We start from the raw sequence: 26,147 nt of genomic DNA on the forward strand, positions 1-26,147 counted from the left end.
TGCATTTAATTTAATAGGTACATTTTAAAGTTAAAAAATTTACAAACGCAGATATATTTATACATAATTTTAATATTTGTAAATAAAATTCACAGCCACACAAATAAAAGATTCAGTAAAATAAATGGAAAAAACAACAATAAATAAATTAATAATTATAAGGAATACATTTTAGAATTTAAAATAAATATTATAATATACTATTTAATCGCCGTACAATGGAATTAAATACTATTAAAGATCCCAACTAAATAAATGGTGTTTCACTAGCATATCTCTAACACCCGCTTTTAATGTCTGAGTATTTTCTTTTTTTGGAGGTAGTTCCCAATCTGGGTTTAAATTAAATGGAAATTGTGATAAGACTCTTAACTCGCATTTCACTTGCACCCATCCTGGACTGCAAACAAAACTCCATGGCTGATACCTATTATATAAAAGAATAATTAAAAATATTTTTATTTTGGTATAGTTAGAATTATCACCATTTCTTAACAACTTGATCGGAGCAACACAATAGCTCTAACCATAGATGTAACGCTTGTTCATTAAGACCAAGACAAACAAGACTTCTTAATTTTACATCCATTTGACAACCAGCAGCATCATGACTTTGATTTATACATTGAATACATCTATATAAAAGCTAAAAACAAATATTTAAATTATTGTATTTATTATTTTTAGTTAGATATTAATATTAATATTTTGAAAGTAAAGATTATTAATTCAAACATTATGTACATGAAAAATTAATTGTTTAATATTTTATTCAATAAATTAAAACATAATTACTTCTTCGGGAGTTAACACTTTGCCATCTTCATCTAACCTATATGTTTTACATAACATTAATCTACTATACACAGAACTATAATCTCTTTCAACTTCGGTCATTGCTGCTTCTTCAATAAATAACCATGGATGACATGGACCACCTGAGTAAATTTATATTTAACAAATAATTAATATTTATGATTTGATTACAATCATCATTCATCAGCAGGGCTCAGGACTTACAGCATTTGCTTATGTTTATGGTTTGACATAAAATCTAACAGAGTAACTATGGAAGTGTATATCATGTAACAACACATTCAATTATGAAAATAGAAAAGGCTTTTTGCTTTTTTCAACAATTTAAAAAAAAAATTCTTATTTCCAGTTCTTCTGATTATTTTTGCTTAATTATTATGATTTATTATGACACTAACAAAAACCTAGATATTTTAGTTAATTTCTGTTTCTGTTAGGTAAAGTTAGAACTAAAAATAATTTGTCTCCTTTGTATCAAATTTCCTAGTAATAAACACCGGAACTCTTATTTGCTTGCTTATCTACTAACTGGCCAAATTAATACATTTTTTTCTGTTATTCTGAAACAATATTAAATTTATTTTTCAGAAAATTTATAAGAAGTAAAATAAAGAAGTTAAAATGTTTTCAAAAACTAGAAAATTATTGATTTTTTTAAAGATGAAATTTTTAATGTTTTTTATTATAAAAATTAAATAATAATTATAGAAAACAATGTATTGAAGTATTTGTCTAGCTTATTTTGTATTTACTTTTGATTATTTCAATATTTTTAAGTGCTTATAATGGAGTATTTAAGTAGATTTTTCAGCCCTTATTTTAGTGATTATTATAGTAAGTGGTATAAGTCCCAAACCCTGAGCATCACACATATAATAATAATATAACGATTTGATTACAGAAATATTATTAAGGAAATCGGAGCCGATACGTATTTACTACAAAAACATGTCATACAGGAAAAACTCCCACGCACACTAAAATAGTCAAATTATTTTTTATTTTATTTATTGAAAAGGAGTACATTTTGGAGGTTGGATCAACGTTTGAATTTCAGAATTATAATTATAGAAGCTAAATAATACATTTTGAATTATTTATAATATTTGTTATTTTTAAAAGGTATTTTTCTAGCACTATTTAAAGTAAAATGAAAATTCGAGATTTAATCCAACCAGAAAATGTTCTCCTTTTAAATAAAAAAAAAATTATCAATATTCAACATATTAATGAGTTATTTTTGTTGGTATGATACAGCGTATAAATCCCCCTCCCCCTAAATAGGTTTCGGACAGTAGATTAGTGGAAAAGTATTATAATTAAAGTAGCAACTAAAATATCAAATTGTATTTTATATGACATTTAAATTGTTAAATACATTGATATTGTGAATAAACAAGAATAATTTTTTTTTGTAAGATTAATATAAATATATATATTAAGAATTAGTGATAAATTATTATTATACGTAAACCTATAAAGTTTGAGTGAGAGCAATCAATATAAAATATTTATTTACCCAAAAATGAAGGTCGTTTCATTCCATGTTCAAGAACCTGTTTAATAGCTGGACAAAGAGTTCCTCTGACCAAATCTGTAATCGTTTCTGATATTGAATCATCTCCGGCTATACTGTATTGTTTACTTCTTTCATCCAAAAGTTCAACAAATTTTGCAGGAAACCATCCTGTTGTGTATGTTGTATATTTTTTTAATTTTATAAATTACTTTATATTATTTATAATTAACTTACCTCTCAGACTATTTAATTCTCCAACCCAACAATGTTCATCTTTACGGCTAATAATTGTAATAATATCATTTTTTCGAAATCCTAATTCGTCATCATCATGTCTTTCAAAATCTAAAATTAATACACAATTATAATGATGTGTATACTATGGTGGGCAGGGGGTCATAGGTTATCTTTGTTATAGTCCACTCTGAAATTGCATGTCCAGTTTACAGAAATATTAGAATGAATCGACCATTATCAAATCTAAAGCTAAAAATATTATTCAGGGCATTAAATAAGATTTGTTTAATAGAATCACAATATATTATATACAACTTAATATTAGCCGAGATGTGTATTGGGTGGTGATTAATGGATAAGGGGCTTACGTAGCATACATCACAAAATACAGTTTTGCAGAATAGTAAGAACTAAAACATCTAGATAGTATATAAATAAGATCTTATATGTAAAAACCTTTAATTATACAATTTTGGATTGAAGTTAACATCAATTGGGTTTTTATTTGACTCTGCTTGCTATTTACTGAATTGTTTAAAAAAATAGCATACAAATTCTAGAGGTCTCTAACTATTTAACAAAATTATTTAAAATTCAATTATTTTATTTTTAATATGGTTTAAAATAAACAGCTATCTTATGTCTACAACTATTTTTGTATTTTAAGTTTGAGCTTTTTAAAGGTAGTTATATAAGCTATCAATGTCTAAAATATTTTTATTGAATAATATTATAAATATTTACCTAAAAGTGCTTTAGCTCTTCTCTTTTTATTTCTTGATACATTTGCATATGTTTCTAAATCTTTTGAGTGACTTTCTTTAGTATAGTCCGGTTTTAAAGAGAGATTGCTAAGTTTAGGATCAACAAACACAAAATGACGAGATACTTGCATTATTGCTTCTCTTAAGTCAACTAAAAATTCTAAAGTGATAATAATAATTATAATTATTAGTAATTTGCTTTTAAATATTTAATTATATACTATTATTATTAGTGATTTTGACAGACCAGTTTGACGAATATTTTTGCATTTTAATATAACTTTAGAATTATCTTCATTAATTTCATCACCAAAAAGCAACACTTGCATTAAAGATCTAGATTTTCGAATTTGCCTTCTAGTAACAATATAAGAAAACAAAAAATGTATTACACTTATTTAATAAATAAAAATAATGTCTAACCTATTAAGATGTTGTTTGGGAAGATTTGTTGAAGAATTTATGTTTGGAACTAAAGCTCCTCCATCAGCCATTAAATATCCTAAATATCGTCTCCGATAAGCTTCAATTTTTTCATCAGTAATTTCTGGACATACTTCAAAACACACCTAGGTAATTGATAATCAATATTTTAACTAAAAAATAAAATAAAATGAAAAAGATTTATCAATTGATATCTACTTGAAATAATTCTTTGATATTGGATATATTTCCTGGTATATTAGATAATGCATTGAATATATCAGCTGAATTATCAAGCGTTTTCAATAATGGTTCTAAAAATTATAATTTATAATTAATTTAGTATAAAATATGAATATTCCCAAACTTAAAAGTTTATAAGTAATATCAATTTAAAATTAACATATAAAATAACATTCACATTTTAATACTAATAATAATTGTTGTAGTAATGTTATAAAATAATAACTTAAACAATAAGTTATTAATAGAGCTCTGATTTTAATGTTATAAAAAAATATTAAAAATTAACTCAAAGTATTTTTTTATTTTTATAACAATATAATTATAAATATTTTCAAATAAAATAATGATTGATTCATTACTTGTGTGATTCAATCTGAAACAAATACCTATTTAAAAACAAATGTTTTTTCTTATATTTCTAGATATAGGTTAAAGCAATTTAAAAATGAAAAAATCTTCTAAAAAATGTGCTAGAATAGTATGCACTTAAAACTATTTAATAAATTAGATTAAAAAAAAGGTGGGTAAGTGGATGTTGCTCTGCTGTACTGCAGGTTACAAGCAGGTCACTGTAATGGATGGTGTTAAATTTGGATTCAATGGATATAATATCTTTGTATAAGAAAAACGATTCTGAGCGTAAACGGTCAGTCAGCCTATGATATTACCAAGTATATTTGATGATATTATTGTAAATAAAGGAATTTATATATAACCTATTTACGTGGAACCTTGTTTTAAATTTTCAATCCTTAGCTATAAAAGTTGAACATTTTATAAATTTTTAACTACAAAATAATTATTAAATTTTAAATTTGATAAATTTTGTCAAAATTTGAACTTTAAATGCTAATAAAAAAAAATTGTGCCTATGTATTTTTAATATTTTTCAAATGCTATTGTAACATTATATCAGGAGCCTTGCATTAAATTTTGATGCTTTTTTACCCAACAAATAAAATTTTATTGATATTTATAGAAAAAAAAAACTAAAAAAATTGAAAAACTGAGAATGTCCGTAAACAGCTCAAAAAGAGTCAAAATATTATCAAAATTTTATGGTGTATAGAAAATGGTAATATAAACATTCAGAGAAATTTTCAAGTATCTACAGTCATTTGTTATTTAATTACAACAAAATAAGTAAATTGTTACATGAGAAATCGAGTGAATATCAAATGTTGTAAAAATATGAATTTCAAACGCTCATAAAAATTTAATTTCATTTTTTTGTAGACATTTTTTTTTTTTTGATAAAGGTAGACAAACTTATGAGGAATCATGTATTACATTTTCAAATCTTAGATTTAAAAAGAAAATTTTTTATGAACTTGATTTGAAAATTTTCGTCATTTTTACGTATTTTGTCAATATTTGAACTTTAGATGCCTATAAAAAAAATTGTGACTGGATTTTTAATTTTTTTCATCTGCCTTTGAAATAATATACTAGGAGCCTTCTATTACATTTTTAAGCTTTTTTAACAAACAAATCAAATTTTATTGATATTTATAGAAAAATAAAACTAAAAAAAATAGAAACTGAAAATAATTAAAAATATTATGGTGTGTAGAAAATCCTAATGTAAACATTCAGTCAAAATTTCATGTACCTACGGTCATTTGTTTATGAGTTGCACCAAAAACCAAAATCGATTTTTTCGAAAACAGATTTTGTGTAAAAATTCCCAATTTTCCTTAATTTTTCTTTTGTTTTTCATGGTGCTTTTAAAAACCACTGGCAAAATTTTACTTTTGACCCCCCTTCCCTCCCCCCCCCCCCAAAGTACCAACTAGATTCACTTTCATATCAGAAAAGATACTGTTGAAGAAAATCCAAGCACTTTTACTGTCCTAAAAGGTGATGACAGACACAAAAAAAAAAAACACACATCATTGTAAAATCAATACATTAATTGTTCCACTCAGAATCTTAAATACAATTAAATTCACATTAATTGTTCCACTCAGAATCTTAAATACAATTAAATTCGAGCTCTAATTATTATCTATCAGATAATAATAATTTCATTTACCTTTAGATTTTAGAAGACCAATTGTAATTTGGAAAAGAATAATCGACCCTTCAAAAAATAATAAATCCCAAATTCTTAATAAAACTTTGAAGTTGACAACATTGGAAAACAATGTCAAAAACCAGTTAACTGTGATTAAACTCAATTCTATATCATGTAACCGCAAAAGTTGACAAATACCCGGTAAACAATTTCCTAAAACAGTTTGCAACACTTGTTGATCTGCTTTCACACCTTCAATAAAAAAAAAATAAGATTTATAAATTAAAAATGCATTACTATATTGTTCCAATATGGTACCTATTAAAGTTGTAGTGTAGTATAATGCAGGCAATAAATCTTCAACAATAGCACACATTACCCAAAATGATTCTTCCTCTTCAAGTATAAGTAAGAGTGATGCAACAATCATACTGGTTCCTTGGCAATAACTAAACAGTATCAATCGTTAATACTAAACAAAGGATCCTGAGGAAAGTGAGAAGTGACCAGCTGGTGTCATAACCTCATATGAGTATACAACTAAAATTATCTTGAAAAAACTTTAAAAAGGGATGCAATTTTTTAAGATTTGTAAGAGCTTAAAAAAAGAGTTGATTTTTAACAGACATTTTTCTAGTTCATTGTAAGTTAATTGTTATAATATATACTCTGGAAAAGCAAAAAAATATGAAAAAATATTTAAAAAAATATAACTTCCTTAAAAGGTTGAATAGGTTTTAAAGATGTAGTATATGGGTACTATATGTATTATACTTAATGGGTATGACTTCAATAAAAAAAAGTAAAAAGATATAGCGCTTTTAGGGAGTTTAGGAATAATTGTTAATATATTTCTATGCCAGTCACTGCCCACTAGGACACATTGTATATAACCTGTTTAACTGAAATGCTATAAATTACCCAATATCGGGGTATAGCCAAGCTAGTGACCGCAATACTCTCCGTAATCTTGGGATTCCAGTACTCTGGAGATTATTAAAACAAACATGACTAGGCATGGTACGCAAAAGATCTTTTTCAATTTGTTTTGATGAAACCAAAGTATCATTATTTGATGATCTTACTATCTCTTTATAGTTGACACTGTGAGATTGTTTTTTCAAATATGCGCCTAAGTTGTAAAACAATTATTTATTAGGTAAGAATTAAAATAAAAATGTTAAGAGTAGATTATAGAGTTGTTTCCATCTTACTAATACATAACAAAGCAAATTTTACAATCAGAAGAATCTATTTTACTCTGTTATTTTTAGAGTGAATTGACAAATTGAAAATTTTAAAATGTTTCTAATTTGCTTGAATTAAAATATCAATAAAATCCTAAGTGAGGCCCTGGATAGTTGAGTATAAAATGTATAATATTCATACTATTAAATTTGAAATTTGGAATATTAAATGTTAGTAAGATGGAGAAAACAATTGTGAGTATATCGTCTTAAGAACATATAACAATATTTATTACCAGAAAACCTCATCCATAACTGGGGTCTAAGTGAATGTGGAATACCTTGACGAACCATTGACTGTAATGTTTCTGAATGAGGTTTCAAAGTTATTTTTTCTTTCTCTGACAATTCTTTAATGTATACATTTTCAAAGTAAGTGATCCATTGATTTCTGTTAGAACATTGGAAAATGAAAATTATTACAATTTACAATGATGTAATACACCAGAAGTTATTTCGTAACTCAAGACAAGGAACTAAGAACTGAAGTATAAAAAATCACATATCGAAAATAAATTCTATTTTGAAGTTGGAACCCTCTTAAGAACTAGAACCATATCTAAAAACCTAAAAATTAAAATATATATGACATTGATACAGCCTGGCATCCTATATGGCTCTGATATGGCTTTGAAAGGAAAATACTAAGGAGAATCGTGGTATCATCTACAAAGTGGAGAGTGGAGAAGACTAGACAATGAAGAACTACAACATTTATTTCAACAGCCATGTATTGCAAGGGATATCATGAAAAGAAGACTGATGTGGCGATGCGGAAAAATTATAATATTGGTAATTAAAATAGAACCAATGAAAATAAGTAGATAGGTGACACTTATGCCAAGTTAAATCTGGTTTTCGATATTTTCTGTTTTTAAAAACAATGTATAAAATTTATATATATATTTATATGTGAACAATTATTTATCATTTAAAATTCAAACATAAACACCCAAGTATAGATACACAATATTGTAATTTAAGTCAAAATTATCGAGGTTATTACAAACTCGTAGCATATGAAGAGCATTATTAAAATTTTTACTAAAAAATAATTTGCAAATATTTACGATTTTTAACTTTCAACACTTATAAAAATAAATTGTGATTGTAATTTTTATATTTTTTAAATGTGAAAAAACAATTTATGAGAATCCTTGTATTTATAGGTACATAAATAAATAAAACACTAAAAATTTCAAATATACACAAAAAGAGCCTAAACATTTTGAAAATTATGTCATGTTTAGTAAATGCTAAACATGAATGTTTAGAAAAAATTTTAATTCTCTACAGTTATTATATTTTGAATTACAACAAACACAAATTAAATCAATTTGTTCAAAAACTGGTTTGGGATGAAAATTGCTGTTTATTTAAAAATACTGATGATTTTCAATATTGACATCATAAAAGAACCAACTAGATCCAATTTTCTAGCAAAAACTACTCTCAATATTGAAGATTTAAACAGTTTTTTGACTAATAAAACTCATGTACACATAAAAACATCACACTGTAAAATCAAATCAATACATTTATTGTTCCAACCCTAAACTTAATATCTAAAAGACACCTATAGATAATACTTGAATTATGTATAATATATTGATTTAATAAGTATTACCTATGTTGAGGATCTTCATATATATCATCTGCTAATATGCATTCCTTTGAAAAATCATTGGGATTTTCAACACGAAAACCAAATTCATCAAACCTTAAAATGAATGTATTAACATATTATAAACCTATATAAATATTTTATAATAAAAATGAATTTGAATAAATGGCTATTTTACAGAAATGTGTACTACACACTACTAGAGTCATAATTGGGGGTATTATACTGATATATGTTTGATTTTAAACAAACATATTTCAATATATACTGTTTGAAATTGTATATACAAAATATATACAATAAATGATAACAACATGATTTTGCACAGACTACTTACTTATACAAATTTTAAAGTATAAATTTAAAAGGGGGAAGTAGAAAACCTTACTGCTGTAAAATAGGTATCAAGTGTAGCTCATTATTCAGGAATAAATCACTGTAATATATGTGTTAAATTTAAATTCAATGATCGCATACAAAAAAATCATCCTTAGCTAGGACATTCTGGTGGCTTACATTACTATGTATATTTATTAATTATATATTTATATTGCTATTAAAGTAATTTATCAAATGTATTAATTAACAGTAAGTTTATTAAATACAGTAGGTTGAATTAATTTTTGCCAGAAACATATGAAAATTTCATTGTATGTATAAAACTTAGATCATATTATTATTCTATAGATCGGCCCAGTGGCGTACTTAAACCTGAATTTTGTAAGGGTTTTATTGGGGGTTATAACTGACCAAAAAAATACATTGCATAAAAAAATAATTTTTAATAAAAATGTTGGGTGGAATGGTGAGGGGGTATCCCCCCTAGTGTGCAACTGTATGGGTCCGTTTGACTGTCTCGCTTGTGTAAATAATTTGACGGATATAAGCATATGTAGGTTAGTTGTGAGCGATGGTCGTATACTCGTATGTATGAGGCAAACCACCGTGTATGTAGCCATTGGTCGTAGATTGATTTATATTTATATAGTATATATATATTAATTCAAATAGATAAATATGTGACATTTATCTTCACGCATGCGCAGTTCATTCGTCTAATACAGAGACTGGTTGGTAATATAGGCTTAAAATTATCATGACTTGGGTCCAGAATAACTATAATATGATTTACTGTATAAAAAAATAACAAATATGTTTTTGATAACAGTATGAACTACTTAAGGGCGTCGAATTCGGAGCATCTTTTAGTACAAAAACATATCTTACATAACTCTCAAGCCCTGTAAAATAGTCGGATTTTGTTATTTTTTTTATTTAAAATTAGATAACATTTTGCAGGTCAGATCACAGCTTGATTATCAAAATTATAATTATAGAAGCTCAAATATGTATTTGAATAATGCACGATATTTGTTCTTTTTCAAACATATTTTTCTACCACTATTCAAAGAAAAATGAAAATTCAGCTTTTTATCCAACCTGAAAAATACTCTCCTTTTAAATAAAAAAAATTTATGAAATCCGACTATTTTACAGGGCGTGAGTTTTTCCTGTGAAGTAATTTTCGTTGATTTAATACACCGTATCAACCCTCCCCCCTACTACTAAATAGGTATCGAGCTGTAGATTAGTGAAAAAGTATTATAATTTTCAAATTTTATAGAATTTTTGAAAATTGGATAAACTGTCACCGACACCGACACCCTGCATTACATTTTCAATCTATAACTATACAAATTTAACATTTGAGGAGTGATTTTAACACCCTTTAAAAATTGTATTATGTACAGAAAATGCTAATATTGGGTGAACATTTCAATTATCTAAAGTTATTCGTTTTAGAGTTTCACCAAAAAAAACAAAATCGATTTTGTCAAATACTGATTTGGTGTTAACCCGTTTTTCCTTAATTTTATTTTGTTTAAAGACACCCCCCCCAAAAAAAAAGAAAAAAAATACCAACTATATAGAACCAATTTTTTTCCTGAAACCACACCAAAGTAGAAAATTGAAGCATTTAACATCAATACACTATACGCTCTGCTCAAAAATTAAAATGTGACCTATGAGACATTTTATCTTTTTATTAAGACAAAAATAAGTTTGGTATTTAAATATAATATATTAGTTTTGTTGTATAGTATTTATATTTCAAATTATTTAACTTTAACTATTACTATATATTTAGTAAAATAAATTTATTCAATGAAATAATAAATATGAGCAACTTACACTTGATATTCATTCTTTTCTCAATTTTCTTAGGTAATATTTAAGTTTCTACAATTAATTAGAAGTTACCATTGATGACTTGGTGGAGATGTATTGTCATATTGAGTATAGCCAACCACAATATCCTCTGGCCACATAGAAGGAGTTAGACCAGAAAATGGTTTCCCTTTGGTAAGTTTAATATTGTTGCCCCATTCTTTCAAATTATCTAAAGCAAGTGCATTTTTCAATTCTTCATTAATAAGGTCATTGTCTTCTTCGTCTTCTGTTTCCAGAGCAGTTTCAATTCGAACCTGCTAAACATAACATAATTATAATATATTCAAAATTAATATAAATTTAATGATGTTAAATTAAATTAAGTACCTACCTACCTGAACAAATAATAAGAAAAAGTACCTAATTAACTCAAGAAATATACACTTTCAAAATACGTCCCATATATCCCATCAATTAATGGTAACACACCTATTATTATACAACTTGATTTGATATACTTATTTTATATAAGTAATATATATTATATATGTATATTATATATTATATATATATTGTATATTATATATGTATATTTTAGTAATTTATACTATTTTATGATACCTACTAAAACAATAGGCATAACAATCACGCATAATGTATTGAATTACTTACATTATCCTCCTTGCCCAAGTACCCGTCATGTGATCGTGTCAAAAATAATTGTTTTAAATCCATTTTTCAAACTTTGGTATGTAATTTCTTTACAGGAATTAAATGGTAACATATGTTCGGATCCAAACGATAGCTGGGACCTAACACAATACATAATTTAAGTACAAATACATTTTTTCCCTTTATTCTACAACAGTCAATAAGTAACAAGATTTGTGAGTTATGTGTGTATATAAACACATAAAATGTATTTATTACTGATTATAATATATTTATATACAAACGTTTACGTAGTAGGTAGATACCTACAGAACCATATAACTGTAGTCTGTAGTAGTGCAGTAGTGTAGTACCTATCTACAACTGTTGTACACACTACACCCACTCATCTGATAGGAGTATAGGACGTGTTTTTGAGTTGGGTGATATCAAATACGATATGGTTGAGTAACAGTGATACCTCGCAAAATGTTGATCCGCTAAAATTATATACGTCTTCTGTACTTTCTAGATGCCAGTGTTAAGAAAATAGTTAACTACTTGACACTTTCTGAACTCGATTTGAAATTGAAATTCCCAGAAAAATAATCTGCATCAGAACACGAAATTAAAAATATAATAATATTTATTAATATGTCGTCATTTAAAAAAGTAAAACTATTGATAACGATAAAAAAATAGCGGGTAAGTGAATGTCGCTCTGCTGTACAGTAGGTTACAAGTGGGTCACTGTGATGGATTTGAATATAATGATATAATGAAGACACGGTCAGCCTATAATATCACTAATTGCTGATTAAGTATATTTTATGATATTATTGTGATTAAAGTAATTAATTTAGTATTCGGCATTGGTATCTACTATAGTAGGTTAAATTCGTTTTTGCCAAAAAAATTACATTTTAAAATGTCTCCGTGTGTATAAAATATAATAATATACTCTAAAAGTTTCGTACCTAGGTATATCCACATTTATCATTTCAACATATTTTTTTTATATTAGGGCTTAGACAACTGAGGTCATTAGCCTGATGTTCTTTGGGGGAGGGTACTGTAAGTTTTTAAATTTTAATACGTGTGTCGTGTGTGTATGTTTGGCAAGGTATTGTCACTAAAAATCTCAGGTGGTCACCCATCCGGGAGCTAGTGACACCGGCCAGTGAGTACAATCAGAACGATTACAACATATTATTACAATAATATTACAACAAAAACAACTAAAATCGTTATTCTTGGTTTTAATGTGTAATTTTGTCCAAATTTGAATTAAAAATATCTGTACAAAATAACTGTTTAAATATTATTTTAGTGTTTTTAGTTACAGTATGAACTATTTATGAAAATCTTTGTTTTAATTCTTCAATCCTTAGTTATAAAAATTAAACATTTTTTAATTACAATAATTGATAATTTTCAATATATTATATTTTCAAGATTTTGATAAATTTTGTAAAAATTCCAACTTTAAATATAGGTACTTACTACGTACAAACAAATGTGTGCATAATATATATTATTAATATTTTTCAACTGTTATTGTAACAATATATCAGGATGTTTTAAATTATCACGATTTTTGACTCAACAAATATAGTATGTAGTAGGTACCTAGTTTTATTTTTTCGATTGATCAACACAATAATTTTATACTGTAAAATAAATAACTAAAAACTCATTCATTTTTGGCAGATTAATAGTTTATACTTTATAGTATAGTTATTGTAAGTCCCACTTTTGAAAAAACAAAACTCTAAATCATAAATAAAAATATAAAATTCTAATTTATGAATGCTGCAAATTTGAATTTTTCACTATAATAAATTTACATAATATACTGAATGGTGTCTGTTCTAGGTGCCTTCGGTATTTTGACAATAAAAGTATGAACGTGTGGCGGCGTCCTCCATTATGTCTCGAAAATGTAAAAATTATTATTATTATCATACACATACATATTTTGATTTGGAGCAATCGAAACCAAAAGTTTTCAGCTCTACCTTCCGTCCTTCCCCATAAACCACTCAAGGTACGGCGCTTAGGTCTGGAAAGAGCCAATCACATATTATATTATATTGAACTACAAGTGAATAGTACTGTCCCGGCATAGGTATAAACGTCGTAACGACGAGATAGGCACCCTGCCTGTACGAGCGCATTTAGGTACCGATTTCAAAGGTTGTATAGTGTCTAATAGCTCATCAGAATCTAAAATTAAATGTTGAATGAATATTGGTAATTAGTTCGATATAACTTTATAACTATGTGCACGTTCATTTGGCACTGATGGTGACGGTAATTTTAAGGGGAGTTTATAGACTCCAGTATTATACTTATTAGTATCTTCGTAATTTCTTTATTCAACAGGTAGTTGTGTATAAATTTCCACACCACCTTTGCGAAAAACGACAACATTGGAATAATGAAGTCCGTTTAAACGCATGAGGTATTACACATGGCGCGTTTTTTTTATTGTGGTATCCCCGTTAAGGCCTAATCCACACGTACAAATAAAGCGTCAATTTTATCCACACTTTCACCACAAAGTAATTTACTGTTAATGATCAATGGTGGATACGTATTTGTTTTTAATGTATCCACATAAGAATTGTTTAATAGGTATGTGTTTTGATGAAGGACCGTGTGACAGTTGACAATAATTAGAAAAATAATAATGTAAATAGTAAAATTTGCAAAAGTCTGTCCATGATTGCCGATTGGATTGAACATTATGGAATTCGATTATGCAGTTTTGAGTTTTTTTTTATATGGTGAATTTGTGGATTTAATTTTAAATCAATAAGAAATATTATAAGACTTTATTTAAATTATTAAACGCACGCACTGGTGAATTATTATTCAAAATAATTTATTTTAATAGGTAGGTACTGTTAATTTTTTTCTGCCAACACTCATAAATTTATAAGTTACATGGAATCCATATTATTAGGAACTTCACTTTTTTTAATACTTCCATATGGATATTGGTGAAAAATGTAACAGTAACAATAAATCAACGTTAGAATAATAGTGGCAATAAATATATAAACCATTCAACTATTCAAGTATAAATAAATAAATTAAATTGACACTTCATTTGCACTTAAACTCTTGTAAATTACTTACCTTTAAAAATATGTATATTATAAGTTATAACTATAGTGCTCGGAAGTCATAGGAGCTAAAAAAGGAAAAATACACATGAAATATGCACGAAAAAATTGTAAAATATGCATGAAAAAAATGTCAAATATGCAAAATAGTTTAATAAAAATTTTAAACTCCAAAAAAGCCATTTTCTGTTGTTATTAGATTGTACGAAAAGAAATGTAAAATTTGAAAAAATAAATTTATAATATTTAAAATATGGCAAAAAACTGTATGGGATTTTGACATTTTATTGAACCGAAAAAAATAGTTTAAAAAAATATATTCGAAGGTTAAAATATACGTATCGCACAGTTTTCGTTAAACCTTAAATGAATTTGTTTTTATTTTTAAAAAAACTGTTTGTGATTTGCGGTGATAACACCTACATTAATATGGAGTTATACATTCAATATTATTATTAAAATATATGGCTAAAAAAGAAAGAGACCAATTATTTTTTAAAAAAATATATTAAAATGTATATGAAGATCAAGAAAAATGCACTTTTCCCCTAAAATTGACGAAATATGCGAAGTATGCATTTTCAATATTCAATTTTTAAACTGACCATTGTATAGCTTGGATTTTTTGAGCTTGGTGTTCTATAAATCGAGAGCATAATATTATAGAATAATATACAACTCCAGTGAACTCCTACAGTCCTATAACTTCCGAGCCCTAATATTATAACATTTAAAATACTATCCTCGTCACCAACTATTTTCATTTATATGTATTATATGAAATATTTTTATATTATTAATGCATTATTATTAATTTCATTCCCATTGAGAACTACTAATAATGCGTAAAAAATTAAAAAATTAAAATTCTCACTCATGCATTTTCTAATCATAACCAGCGAGAAGGGAGAGAGATATCAGATAAGTGTCCGTACGACCTTTTCTTTTTTTCGGTATCGACGACGTTGCGAATTACTTCGACAAACTTCCGAAAGGTATGCAGTGTTGAATGTTGATGTTTTAAGTAGAGCAAGAACAATTAAATTAATTTATAACTTTACTTTTAAGTTTAAACACCCAATATAATCTAAAATTAAAAATAATAAAACTAACTGGATAGGTAAATTTAAAACAATTCACAGTTGAAAATAAACAAATAAATTCGATTCGATTAAACATATACGTATATAAAACAATAGTCTCCTTTTTAGCCAGCACGGTATTACATTTATATTTATTTACTATAGCCAACATAATGTTATCATATACATTTTATATGCGTGAGTATAATATAATATCGTATGACCCAGAAGTTTCGCATCACCCTCGCAGTATCTCTGTGAAAAATTATAATATATTTAAATGCCGTTTTTTTTTACAGTCATAAGTATGGGAATTCTTATTGAATAGTATTCAACATTTTTTTAGGCATATAAGTTTTTTAAATTTCCAAGATAGCCATTTTGTTGATCATTTTTTTTAAAACAGTTCAAAAAAAAAAAAAAATATTATAGTTTAATGAAAATCACCCAAGTTAGAGCTAATTATTATTTTTAATTTTAGCCGAGAAATCAGTAATATTTAACATGCGAATCGTATACGATATTTTGCTAATGCATAGGTAACTATTATTCTTAGAAATTCAAAATAATAATTAGCTCCAACTTGAGCAATTTTCATTACATTTTAATATTTTTTTTTTTTTGAACTGTTTTAAAAAAATACTATCAACACAATGGCTATCTTGGAAATTTAAAAAACTTATTTGCTTAAAATAAATTTTTGAATTTTTGAAAAAAAAAATTGAACAATATGTTATCCAATCAGTTTCCATGCTTATTATAGTAATATTAGTAGTATTAGTAATAAGTTATTACTGTAAGAAAACTGCATTTAAATATATTAATTTTCCATGGAGATACTAAAGGTGATACGGGACTTCTGGGACATACTAGCTGTATAGTGTATCGTAGTTTATATTTTGTATTTCAATGTAAGAGTTAAATACTTAAATTCCCACCAGCGTCCAGAATTATACTTAAACGTTATAAAATATGTGTAAGCAATATACACAATACACATTATAACTTATATCATTATATTAATGTATAATGCAATATTTATGCATTCAAAACATTAAACAGTTTAAACGTAGTTTACTGTAATAAATACCTAATAATTAAAACTAAAATTAAATTAAAAATAATACTATAATATTAATATTTTACTAATTATTCTAGTTATAACTAAATATTTGTAGTTTTTAACATTATTTTTACAATCTGCATTGAATCTTGTTACATAGAAGCAACGGCAGTTAATTTACAAAATCTTTTTTAATATATATAAATTATCTTGGTACAATAATGCAGTTATCTATTCGTTTTTGAAAAACAACAAAATAACAATATCACTATAAGTGAATATTCAATCTTGTTAAAATATGAACTTCAAACACTCATAAAAATTAAATTTTATTTGCTTGTAGACATTTTTTTTTTAAGATAAAGATAGACGAACATATGAGGAATCTTGTATATTACATTTTCAAATCTTAGATTTAAATTGGACTTCTAATTTTTCTGGCCATTTTATTAAGCTTTGTAATTTAAGTGCATTAAATTGTATTTTTTAAGGCATTTTTCTTGTTTTTTAATGTATTCAAATCCACGTCCTATTTATAACTTAACGTTATATTGTTTATACCAATCTACATATCATATATCATACTATCGCTGTGTTTGATAACTATTATATAGGTAGGTACTACTGTACTATAGGTACAGTTTTGTACGTTCAATGTAACGTTCTTAATTCAACAAGTAGCTAAATGAGTCAAATGACTTTGTCAAGGGGGGGTAATGCTCCTTATATGTTTCGTGATTTTTTAACATGCACTATTTCAAGCTCCTTAACCTGGGGGCGCGTCCCTCTAAGGAGGCGTGACAAAATATCAAGGGGAGGCGTGAAAATGTTTAAAAAAAACCCGAAAAATGATCTCTAATTTTCGTGGTTTTGATTGATAGGTACCTAATATTATATGAATTGGTGATGAAAAAAACGATGAAAAACTTAAGTGATATCACAGTTGAAATATAAGTACATGGCACATGACTAAATAATTAATAAACCAACTAGGCACTAGCCATGTGATATTGAATAATATAGTATAATATAATATACCTACATTAATACGAATTAAGTACCTAAGTAATACATATAGCTAGACATTAGACATATAAATGTATATGTTTTTATTAATTTATTTATTTTAGATTCTGAGCGGAGCAATATGAATGTACCTATTGATTTTAAAATGCATGTGGTTTTTTTATTAATTTTTTAAACTTTTTTTTTTTGTGTCTGTCATAACCTTTTGAGTTTTGGAACAGTAAAAATGCTTCAATATTCTTAAATGGCATCTTTTCTGGTAGGAAAGTGAATCTAGTTGGTACTTTGAGGGGTAAAAAATAAAAAATTACCAATAGTTTTCAAAGCACCCAGAAAAATAAACAAATAACTAAGGAAAAACTGAGATTTTGTTTTTTAGCATAACGCTAAAAAATATAATTGAATATAGAAGACATTTACACTTAATGTTTATAATAGCAATTTCTATGAACCATATCATTTTTGGCAAAATATTAAAACTCTTTTTGAGTTATTAAGAAAATTTCAAGTTTTAGTAGTTTTTTTAACTATTGTCGATACTCAATTTTTGGGTCGGTAAAAAAACTTGAAAATGTACCACAAAGTCCACATAAGTTTATGTTAGTGGGAATTAAAAGGAAATAAATTGAGCGAAAGTCCACAATAATTTTAATGAGTCTGAAATCAAAATGTTCTCAAAAATCATAAGAAACACGGAAATTGGCAAATTATTTCTAGTTAGAAATTCATAAAAAAAGTTTCTATTTATATCTAAGATTTGAAATATTCATTCAAGATTACCCTTATGTTTATCTAAATTTAACAAAATAAAAAGTTTACTAGAAAGTCAAATTATTTTTTTACGAACGTTTGAAGTTAAGACATTGGATATTCACCCGTTAATTAACAAATTCTCATACAACGATTTTCTTATTTTGTTGTTATTTAAAACCTATTAACCGTAGGTACTTAAAATTTTCATCAAACCTTTATATTCTCTTTTTCTATACATGATAAAATTTTCAAAACATTTCAACTCGTTTTGAGTTATTTATTGACATTTGAAATTTAATCAATTATTTTTTTTTGTGAAAGGTAAGAAAACTTGTGAGGAATCTTGGGTTGAATTTACAAATCCTTAACAATAGAATATTGAGTGCTAATATCTTTTGAAACACCAGAAATAATAATTTTTAAAGCCTACACAACCACCAACAAGTACTAACATAAAATATCCAACTATTTATTTACTTATGACAATTGTCAAGGGGATAACTAACTTTCAGCGCCTCTGATAGAATTGACAGAGGGATACATAAAATAAAAGTCAACATTTTATTATAAAATTATTTTTATTATGAATCTTCATTCTAAATAATCTATACTACATTTTTTTTTGTATATATTGGATTGTTAATGAAAATAATACCAATTATCACATTAATATAAAAAGTATACTTTTGAATACAGATATTATGCATATTTATATAATATATTATAATCAATTATCTATTGTAGAGCTTAACAAAATTGTAAAATAAAAAGTGCAAAAACAATAAAAATAGACTTCCGCATAAATATAAAAACATTTTACATTTACATATTGAAAAATAATTTTCTGCAGAAATGTTTTGGTAACCGTATCAGTAAAAAAAAAAAATTTAAAAATATTCAACTTTTACATTATTTTAAGTGTACAATAAAATTATTATAATAAGTACACAATAAAGTATAAACTATACACAGTATGTTTTTATAATTATATATAGAGTAATATTAACATTTAAATGTTTGAACACTTGATATTAAATAATAAACATTTCATGTCTTACAACATACATTAGTTTCAATTTTTTTTTTCAATTGTCAATGATTATAAATACATTTTAAAATATAAATAAGTACAATATATATATATATAGAATATAGACTGTAATTCATGCTCTATATTTTTATTTCTTTAAAAATAGATAAATTTCTTATATTTCTGAAAACTTATAATTTTATTTTAAGAACCAAAACCGTCTCACTAAAATAAATTGTTTTACATCATCTAATTACTAACACAAAGCCCTGTTTAATATTAAATCTTACTATTTTTTTTTTCTATCTATTATCGATGATTATTTTAAAGATTAGATTTTAACTAAAAAAAGTATATTTAATAAATAATGTAAAATACACGAAATTAATTGTATTGTGTAACTGAGTCATATTTTGCTTAAAAATTTTCTTCCCAAATAATAGATATTCTAAGAAAATATTAAACTGATTTGATTTTGGTATGAAATTTTACGAAATTTGTATGGTTAATATCAAACAAAAACTATTTGTATTTTTAAGAATGGAAAGTTATTATGCTTTAAAAACATTAAATTAATTTTGCTTAAGATAATTAAATAAACATAATTTAAGATATTTTTGATGAAAAACAATGTAATAATTATAATCAATCAGCGAGTTTTAATTATTTTTAAAGAAATAAAAAATGGGGCACGTTTGGCAGTATTCTACTACATGTCTATACTATGCATTTATAATTTATATATATATATATAATAAAGGGGTTTGAGGTAGTTGATAAATTAAGTTAAATTAAATGCCCAAAGTTTATAGAGCAAAAACATTTTTATTTGAGGGGTAAAGAAACTTTTCCAAATAATAAATAAAAAAATGACTTACTTTTTAAATTTGTTAGACTTTGTAAGTCATCAAAATGAATAAATAGAAAAAATACTGATTTCTATAAATGTAACAAGCAACATAGGATTGAGTATTTAAATACAAGTATAAAATATCTTTTTATTTGCTTTTTAGAAATATAAAATAAATTTAAAAAAAACAATGGCTCAAAATCAAATTTTAGGTAAATAAATATAATATTGTCATACATCATAATAATGGAAACCTGTTCCTTTAAACTTAAGGTCAATATTCATTGAAACCTTAAATATTAATGAAATTTAAAAATATTTAGGACTTGTTTGATTATAAACACTTATTGTGTTAAATAAATAAACAAAATAAATGTATACAGGAAAAACTAAACAATTTTTACCAAGGCCTTTAGTATTAAAACATGTTGTTTGATAAACACCAAAACATGAAAAATCAATGTTGTTTTACTAAACAACAAGTAACCATTTTTTCTTAAACATAACTTATTAGTTACTACGTTTGAACATTTTGAGTTTCTGGTTAAGTCAAGCTCTTGATGGACCATCTATTTGCATTGAGTGTAACACTTCATCCAAAAGTTGTAATGCTCGATGTAAATGAACCTTATAATAATTAAAGTTATTTGTTATATTATTATTTTGTAACACTAAATTTATTATTTTAGAACTACATACTTCTATCCAGCATGGAGTCTCTTTTATGCTACTTCGTCGATAGTCGGGACCCCAACCTTTTACAAAACTTAATCTTAATATGCACAATCTTCTTAAATCGTCTACTCCAATACCTGCTGCAGCACTCAAGCCTTAAACAAAAGTTTAAAATTGTAATTATAAATTGAAAGGCTGTACATTTAGTGAATAACAGTATCACATACTTATAGCTGGAGCAATACCACCCACACTATGAGGTCCCGCTAGGTGTCCTGCAACTGCTGCCGCTTGTGCAGCAGCAGCATTTTGAGCTGTTTCGGCTTGTTGATGCATTTGCCTATAACACTGTCTAAGATCAAAAACCTAAATAATTTAAAACATGTATCATATCAATAAAAACTAAAAATAATAGTTTATTATATTTCAGTTATCAAAATATACTTAACATACTTTAATGTATGCATGAGGATAAATTTTATGGACTGCATCTCCTGGTGCTCGACCAGCTTCTCTATCTAAATAATATGACTGCACAAAAACTGAATGATCACTCTGACATTTTAACCAAACATCTCCTTCTCCAATCAGATCTAGTTGGATACCTTTCCCAATATGCAATCTGTAAAGACCATTAAATATTAATGTTAACCAAAATTGATTAATGTTGTATTGTAAATAACATGCTTACACTAATAACTAATATTGTTACTTATTTTTACCTAGCTTTTTCACTTTGTTCTGTCCTATGAACATTACTAAGGGCTCCCAAACAAAATCGATTACTTCCAGAGGGATCAACATAACCATCAACAGTGACATGAGGGCAAGTAGATGTAACCTTAAATGTTTCTCCAACTTGAGTATCTAATTCAAAGTAAGCAATTGAACACCAATATTCAGGAGCTGGCTGAGATGATAATAAACCACTCAATCCCATTTCGGATACTCCCCCTAGAAGAACAATATAATTACATTCAAAATATATTTAAATATAATATAATTCTAAGAGGGTAGGTATTAAATATACTCACAAAATGTTGGATGTGGTGGTTGCATTGAATGTGTATAAGTAAGTGTGCTTTGAACTGGTCGATTACCTGTTGTTGTACCAGGCATCGGGGTGGTAGGTCCTTGATAATCATGAGGTGTCATTGTTTGACTAGGTACTATAAGTTGAATAAAAAATTATTAATTTGTTTATTGAAAATAATTGTATTAAATAATAATATAATTACATAAATTTTCTTCCTCTTGTCCCGGGAACATACTGGGATTTTGTAATGGCATGTTTGGTGGTCCTATAACAATAAAGGTTATAAATTAGTACCTATTCATAAAATTAGCAACAATTATTTATTAACTTATCTACCCTCTAATAGGCACTAAAGTGTAAGACGTAACTAATAAGTAATATATATAGTTTAATAGTTACATAATATCTATATTATATAGATATGTATATTCAAAAGCTTTATGTTATATGTTTAAACTACATTTTAATAATATTTAGTATTTACTACAAAAACAAATAAAATAAATAATAATACAAAACATTCAAAAGGATAAATAATGTAAGCAAATTAAAAAATATGAATTAAAAACCTTAAGAGTAATTATTATTTATTTCATTTTTCTGACTTTTTATACTTAATAAACATGTGATAAACAATATAAATTTACTAAAAATAAAATAAGAAAATAAAAAATATAAGAAAAAAGCAGCTAATATTTAATTTATTTTATTATTTTTCTTAACAAATTATTAAAATATATTTTTAATTTTAAATTGAAAACTTAATTTTATTAATGTTATATTATAAATTAATTAATTAAAACAGATAGAATCCTTTTCAAAAAAAATACCAGAAATAATTAAATAAGGGAAAATTGTAGTAGTATACAATTTGTATGTCATTGTGATTATCCATAAGTGTTGAATAACTTTTAAGAATATACCCAAGGTTTTGGCTTTACTATTGAATTGTTTTTCAAAATCTGAATTAAGTGATGACACTTTAGCTTAAAACATAAATAATTATATAATATAAGCAATTATATCATTGAAAATTGTATCAATACATATTTGATAATTGATAGTAAACTCAAGAGAATGTAAAAGATAAATAGACAACAATTTTAAAATATGACCAAATACAAATAATAATAATAATAATAAATAAATAATTAGGTATCTTTCATAAATTAATTTTAATAAATATAAATTATTATTATATTATAATATCATATTCTATTAGGGTATTTCAGAACCTAAGTTAACTGACTATTAGTAAAGCAACTTACTATTGGGGGGTATATGTGATGGTGTACCCGGCATCCAATTGTTACATGATTCAGTCTTAACCTGTACTTGAGAATTTATACCAATTTGATGACTAGGACGTTGTTGCTGTTGTAGTGTAGGCCGAAACAAACCAATATCTCCTACAAATAATTATGTTCTACTAATAACTACACATGCAAAACTATAATACAATTCTAAAACATAAAATAATTCATCTCAATACTAAATATTTGGAAATAGAGAAAATATTAACCTATTATTACCATGCAATCAATATTTTATTAATTTAAATATATTTTCATAGTTAATTCTTACCAGCAGCTTGAGGGACACTTGATTGTTGAGAAACATCAGTGGCTGGATTTTGTTGGTGATATAAAGGAGGTAAGTGATGTTGAACAGTCACAGCCGGGCTGTTTCCCGATACATCACTGTCCATATTAGAACTGCTAACTTGACTAGAACCAGGCGGTGAGGGAGACATTCCTCCCCCACCAGCTGTATACTCATCTCTTAGGCCAATTATTCGGCCAGAACCATTAGTAGATGTACCACTTTGTAGCGTTAGACCACTTAAATCTAAACAGTTACTAGACTTAATAAATAATCATAATAATATTAGTAAATGATTAATATTTACCTATGCCTGGTGACACAACCCGTTCATAATGATACGGATTAACACACACAGAATCACATTTTAAGTCAAAAGCATATTGACAATACTTTAAGTGCTTGAGTTCATTTTTATGTAAATCTGGCCATCGCCAGATTCTTGCATATATTACATGTGGAAAACCTTTACGCCCAGCTACCTATAGCAAAATAAAATTTAGATTATAAAAATAATCGCTTTTTATGTAATAGGTACTTAATTAATGTTTGAGACATTTAATTTCTAAAATAATAATTAGAACCTGCAAATACCAAGTACATTTTGGTTTTGCTAATAACAAATTATTCAATAAAACCAATAAGTAAACTCAATTTTTCAATCAATAAAAAATATAATCTCTCACCTGCAACCGACCGTCTAATGTTCTTTGAATTGTTACACATTTACTTGGATGTGAACCATTTGTGGTTATAGCTAGAATAAGACTATCTAATTCATCTCTTTTTTCCTAAGTAATTAGTAAAACATTAATTATTATAAATTATACCCATACAATTATAGGAATATAGGTCTTGAAGTGAATATTATGGTAATAATACATCTAGATAAGATTACATCTACTAAAATGTACGACCTAAATTAGGCAGCTCAGGGATAATAGCGAAACTTAATTTTAATTGTCCATTTAATAGTTACCTTTAACTTTTTAACCAGCGACTCAATGGCTCGTTTGGCAAATCCTTCGCTTTCCCATCCCTGTCGATGGCACATCAGACTGTGTACTATACTCAAACAGGCATCAGCTGACGTCGGTGCACTGGTTTGTTGCATTTCTCTGGCTTAAATTAAGAAAATAAACTAGGTACTATGATGAAGAAATACAACTATTTCGGAGTGTACGATAGTTAAATTCATAAAAAAACATTCCTTTTGAAAATATGTTTTAGTGTAGGTAGTAAATTTACGACAGGAAAATGAAAACGACAAAACGTTACAGGGACTGCCGTCACAGTTGGTCTGCGGCCCGCGGTCGAATAACTCCGCAAGGGACTTAATATTTTATCATAATTTATGGCGATAAATATAATATGCTATATTAATATTGTTATTCATTCGTATTTTGAAATAAATACGAATTTCAATTTTTATAGGTTAGGTATTTCAAATGAATCTGTAACTATATATTTTGATCCACGATCGGTGATCGCAGACCAGGTTCGTCTGCGAATCGCGATACCTCCGAGTGTCCAGACCATTGACCAACACGGACGGACGACGACTCGTACGCATGAGGCCCCCCCACCCAGCGATCGTGCACGCATCAATCCTCGATCGCGTCCCCCAGGCCACCGTATGGCGTACGGGTACGTCATTCTAGTGCTATCAAGTGTTCGGGTCGAACACCCGAAGTCGTTGGCGCCGACGATCACCACCTCGAACAGAACGGACTGGACCAATTATAGGCAATAGAACGTACTTGGTTGAGGAGCAGGCGGGTGTTGTATTTGTGTTGGTTGAGGAGCTTGTGCATACTGCTGCGACATCATGTGCGCGTCGGTTTCCATTTGACGGTTTTCGAAATTAATTAATCGCACCACGGAATTAAATAAAAACAACAAAGAAATATCAGATAACTCCCAATCGCGAAATTTCGCACCACCAACATTGGGTTGTTGTCAATGTTGTAGTCGGTTTATTTTGTATTATTATATACTTGTGATGGGCGTGTTTTCGTCAAGGGTTTCCCAAACGCAATTTGCTCGGTAGTCGGCGCGCGTATTTACGAAAATCTACCGGTGAACGGGGCAAGTGGAATGGGCCTCGTATGTCCATTTTTTTGCTACATTGTTTTAACATATCCCGTCTTCGAGGAGAAAATAATCTATCGCAACCGGTGCGG

General features: G+C 26.7%; 2 protein-coding genes across 6 annotated transcripts; both read right to left on the reverse strand.

Moving 5' to 3' along the window:
• LOC132944168 (small G protein signaling modulator 3 homolog) lies at window positions 1–12,186 on the reverse strand. Of its 4 annotated transcripts, none has more exons than XM_061013378.1 (17): window positions 12,047–12,186; window positions 11,738–11,877; window positions 11,156–11,382; window positions 8,897–8,989; window positions 7,506–7,660; window positions 6,944–7,154; window positions 6,341–6,471; window positions 6,041–6,274; window positions 3,979–4,073; window positions 3,760–3,905; window positions 3,584–3,693; window positions 3,317–3,496; window positions 2,570–2,680; window positions 2,336–2,503; window positions 796–938; window positions 486–646; window positions 1–427 (listed from the first exon to the last, which is right to left on the reverse strand). In XM_061013378.1, the coding sequence occupies exons 2-17, from the start codon at window positions 11,798–11,800 to the stop codon at window positions 235–237; spliced, it is 2,421 nt and encodes an 806-aa protein (XP_060869361.1). In that variant the 5' UTR covers window positions 11,801–11,877; window positions 12,047–12,186; the 3' UTR covers window positions 1–234. The 4 variants fall into 4 exon arrangements, with proteins under 4 accessions (XP_060869361.1, XP_060869360.1, XP_060869359.1 ...); XM_061013377.1 differs by having other exon boundaries at window positions 12,022–12,139; XM_061013376.1 differs by having other exon boundaries at window positions 11,738–12,107.
• A 7,144-nt stretch (window positions 12,187–19,330) lies between these two features.
• Window positions 19,331–25,927, reverse strand: LOC132945235 (mothers against decapentaplegic homolog 4-like). 2 transcript variants are annotated; one of them, XM_061014913.1, is made up of 13 exons: window positions 25,725–25,927; window positions 24,944–25,086; window positions 24,651–24,755; window positions 24,272–24,446; window positions 23,947–24,210; window positions 23,631–23,771; window positions 22,565–22,627; window positions 22,361–22,495; window positions 22,049–22,280; window positions 21,780–21,948; window positions 21,554–21,692; window positions 21,351–21,481; window positions 19,331–21,278 (listed from the first exon to the last, which is right to left on the reverse strand). In XM_061014913.1, the coding sequence occupies exons 1-13, from the start codon at window positions 25,810–25,812 to the stop codon at window positions 21,201–21,203; spliced, it is 1,863 nt and encodes a 620-aa protein (XP_060870896.1). In that variant the 5' UTR covers window positions 25,813–25,927; the 3' UTR covers window positions 19,331–21,200. The 2 variants fall into 2 exon arrangements, with proteins under 2 accessions (XP_060870896.1, XP_060870897.1); XM_061014914.1 differs by lacking the exon at window positions 23,631–23,771.
• Between the last annotated feature and the right edge of the window lie 220 nt (window positions 25,928–26,147).

Source organism: Metopolophium dirhodum, chromosome 5, assembly GCF_019925205.1.
Source record: "Metopolophium dirhodum isolate CAU chromosome 5, ASM1992520v1, whole genome shotgun sequence".
Lineage (NCBI taxonomy): Eukaryota > Metazoa > Arthropoda > Insecta > Hemiptera > Aphididae > Metopolophium > Metopolophium dirhodum.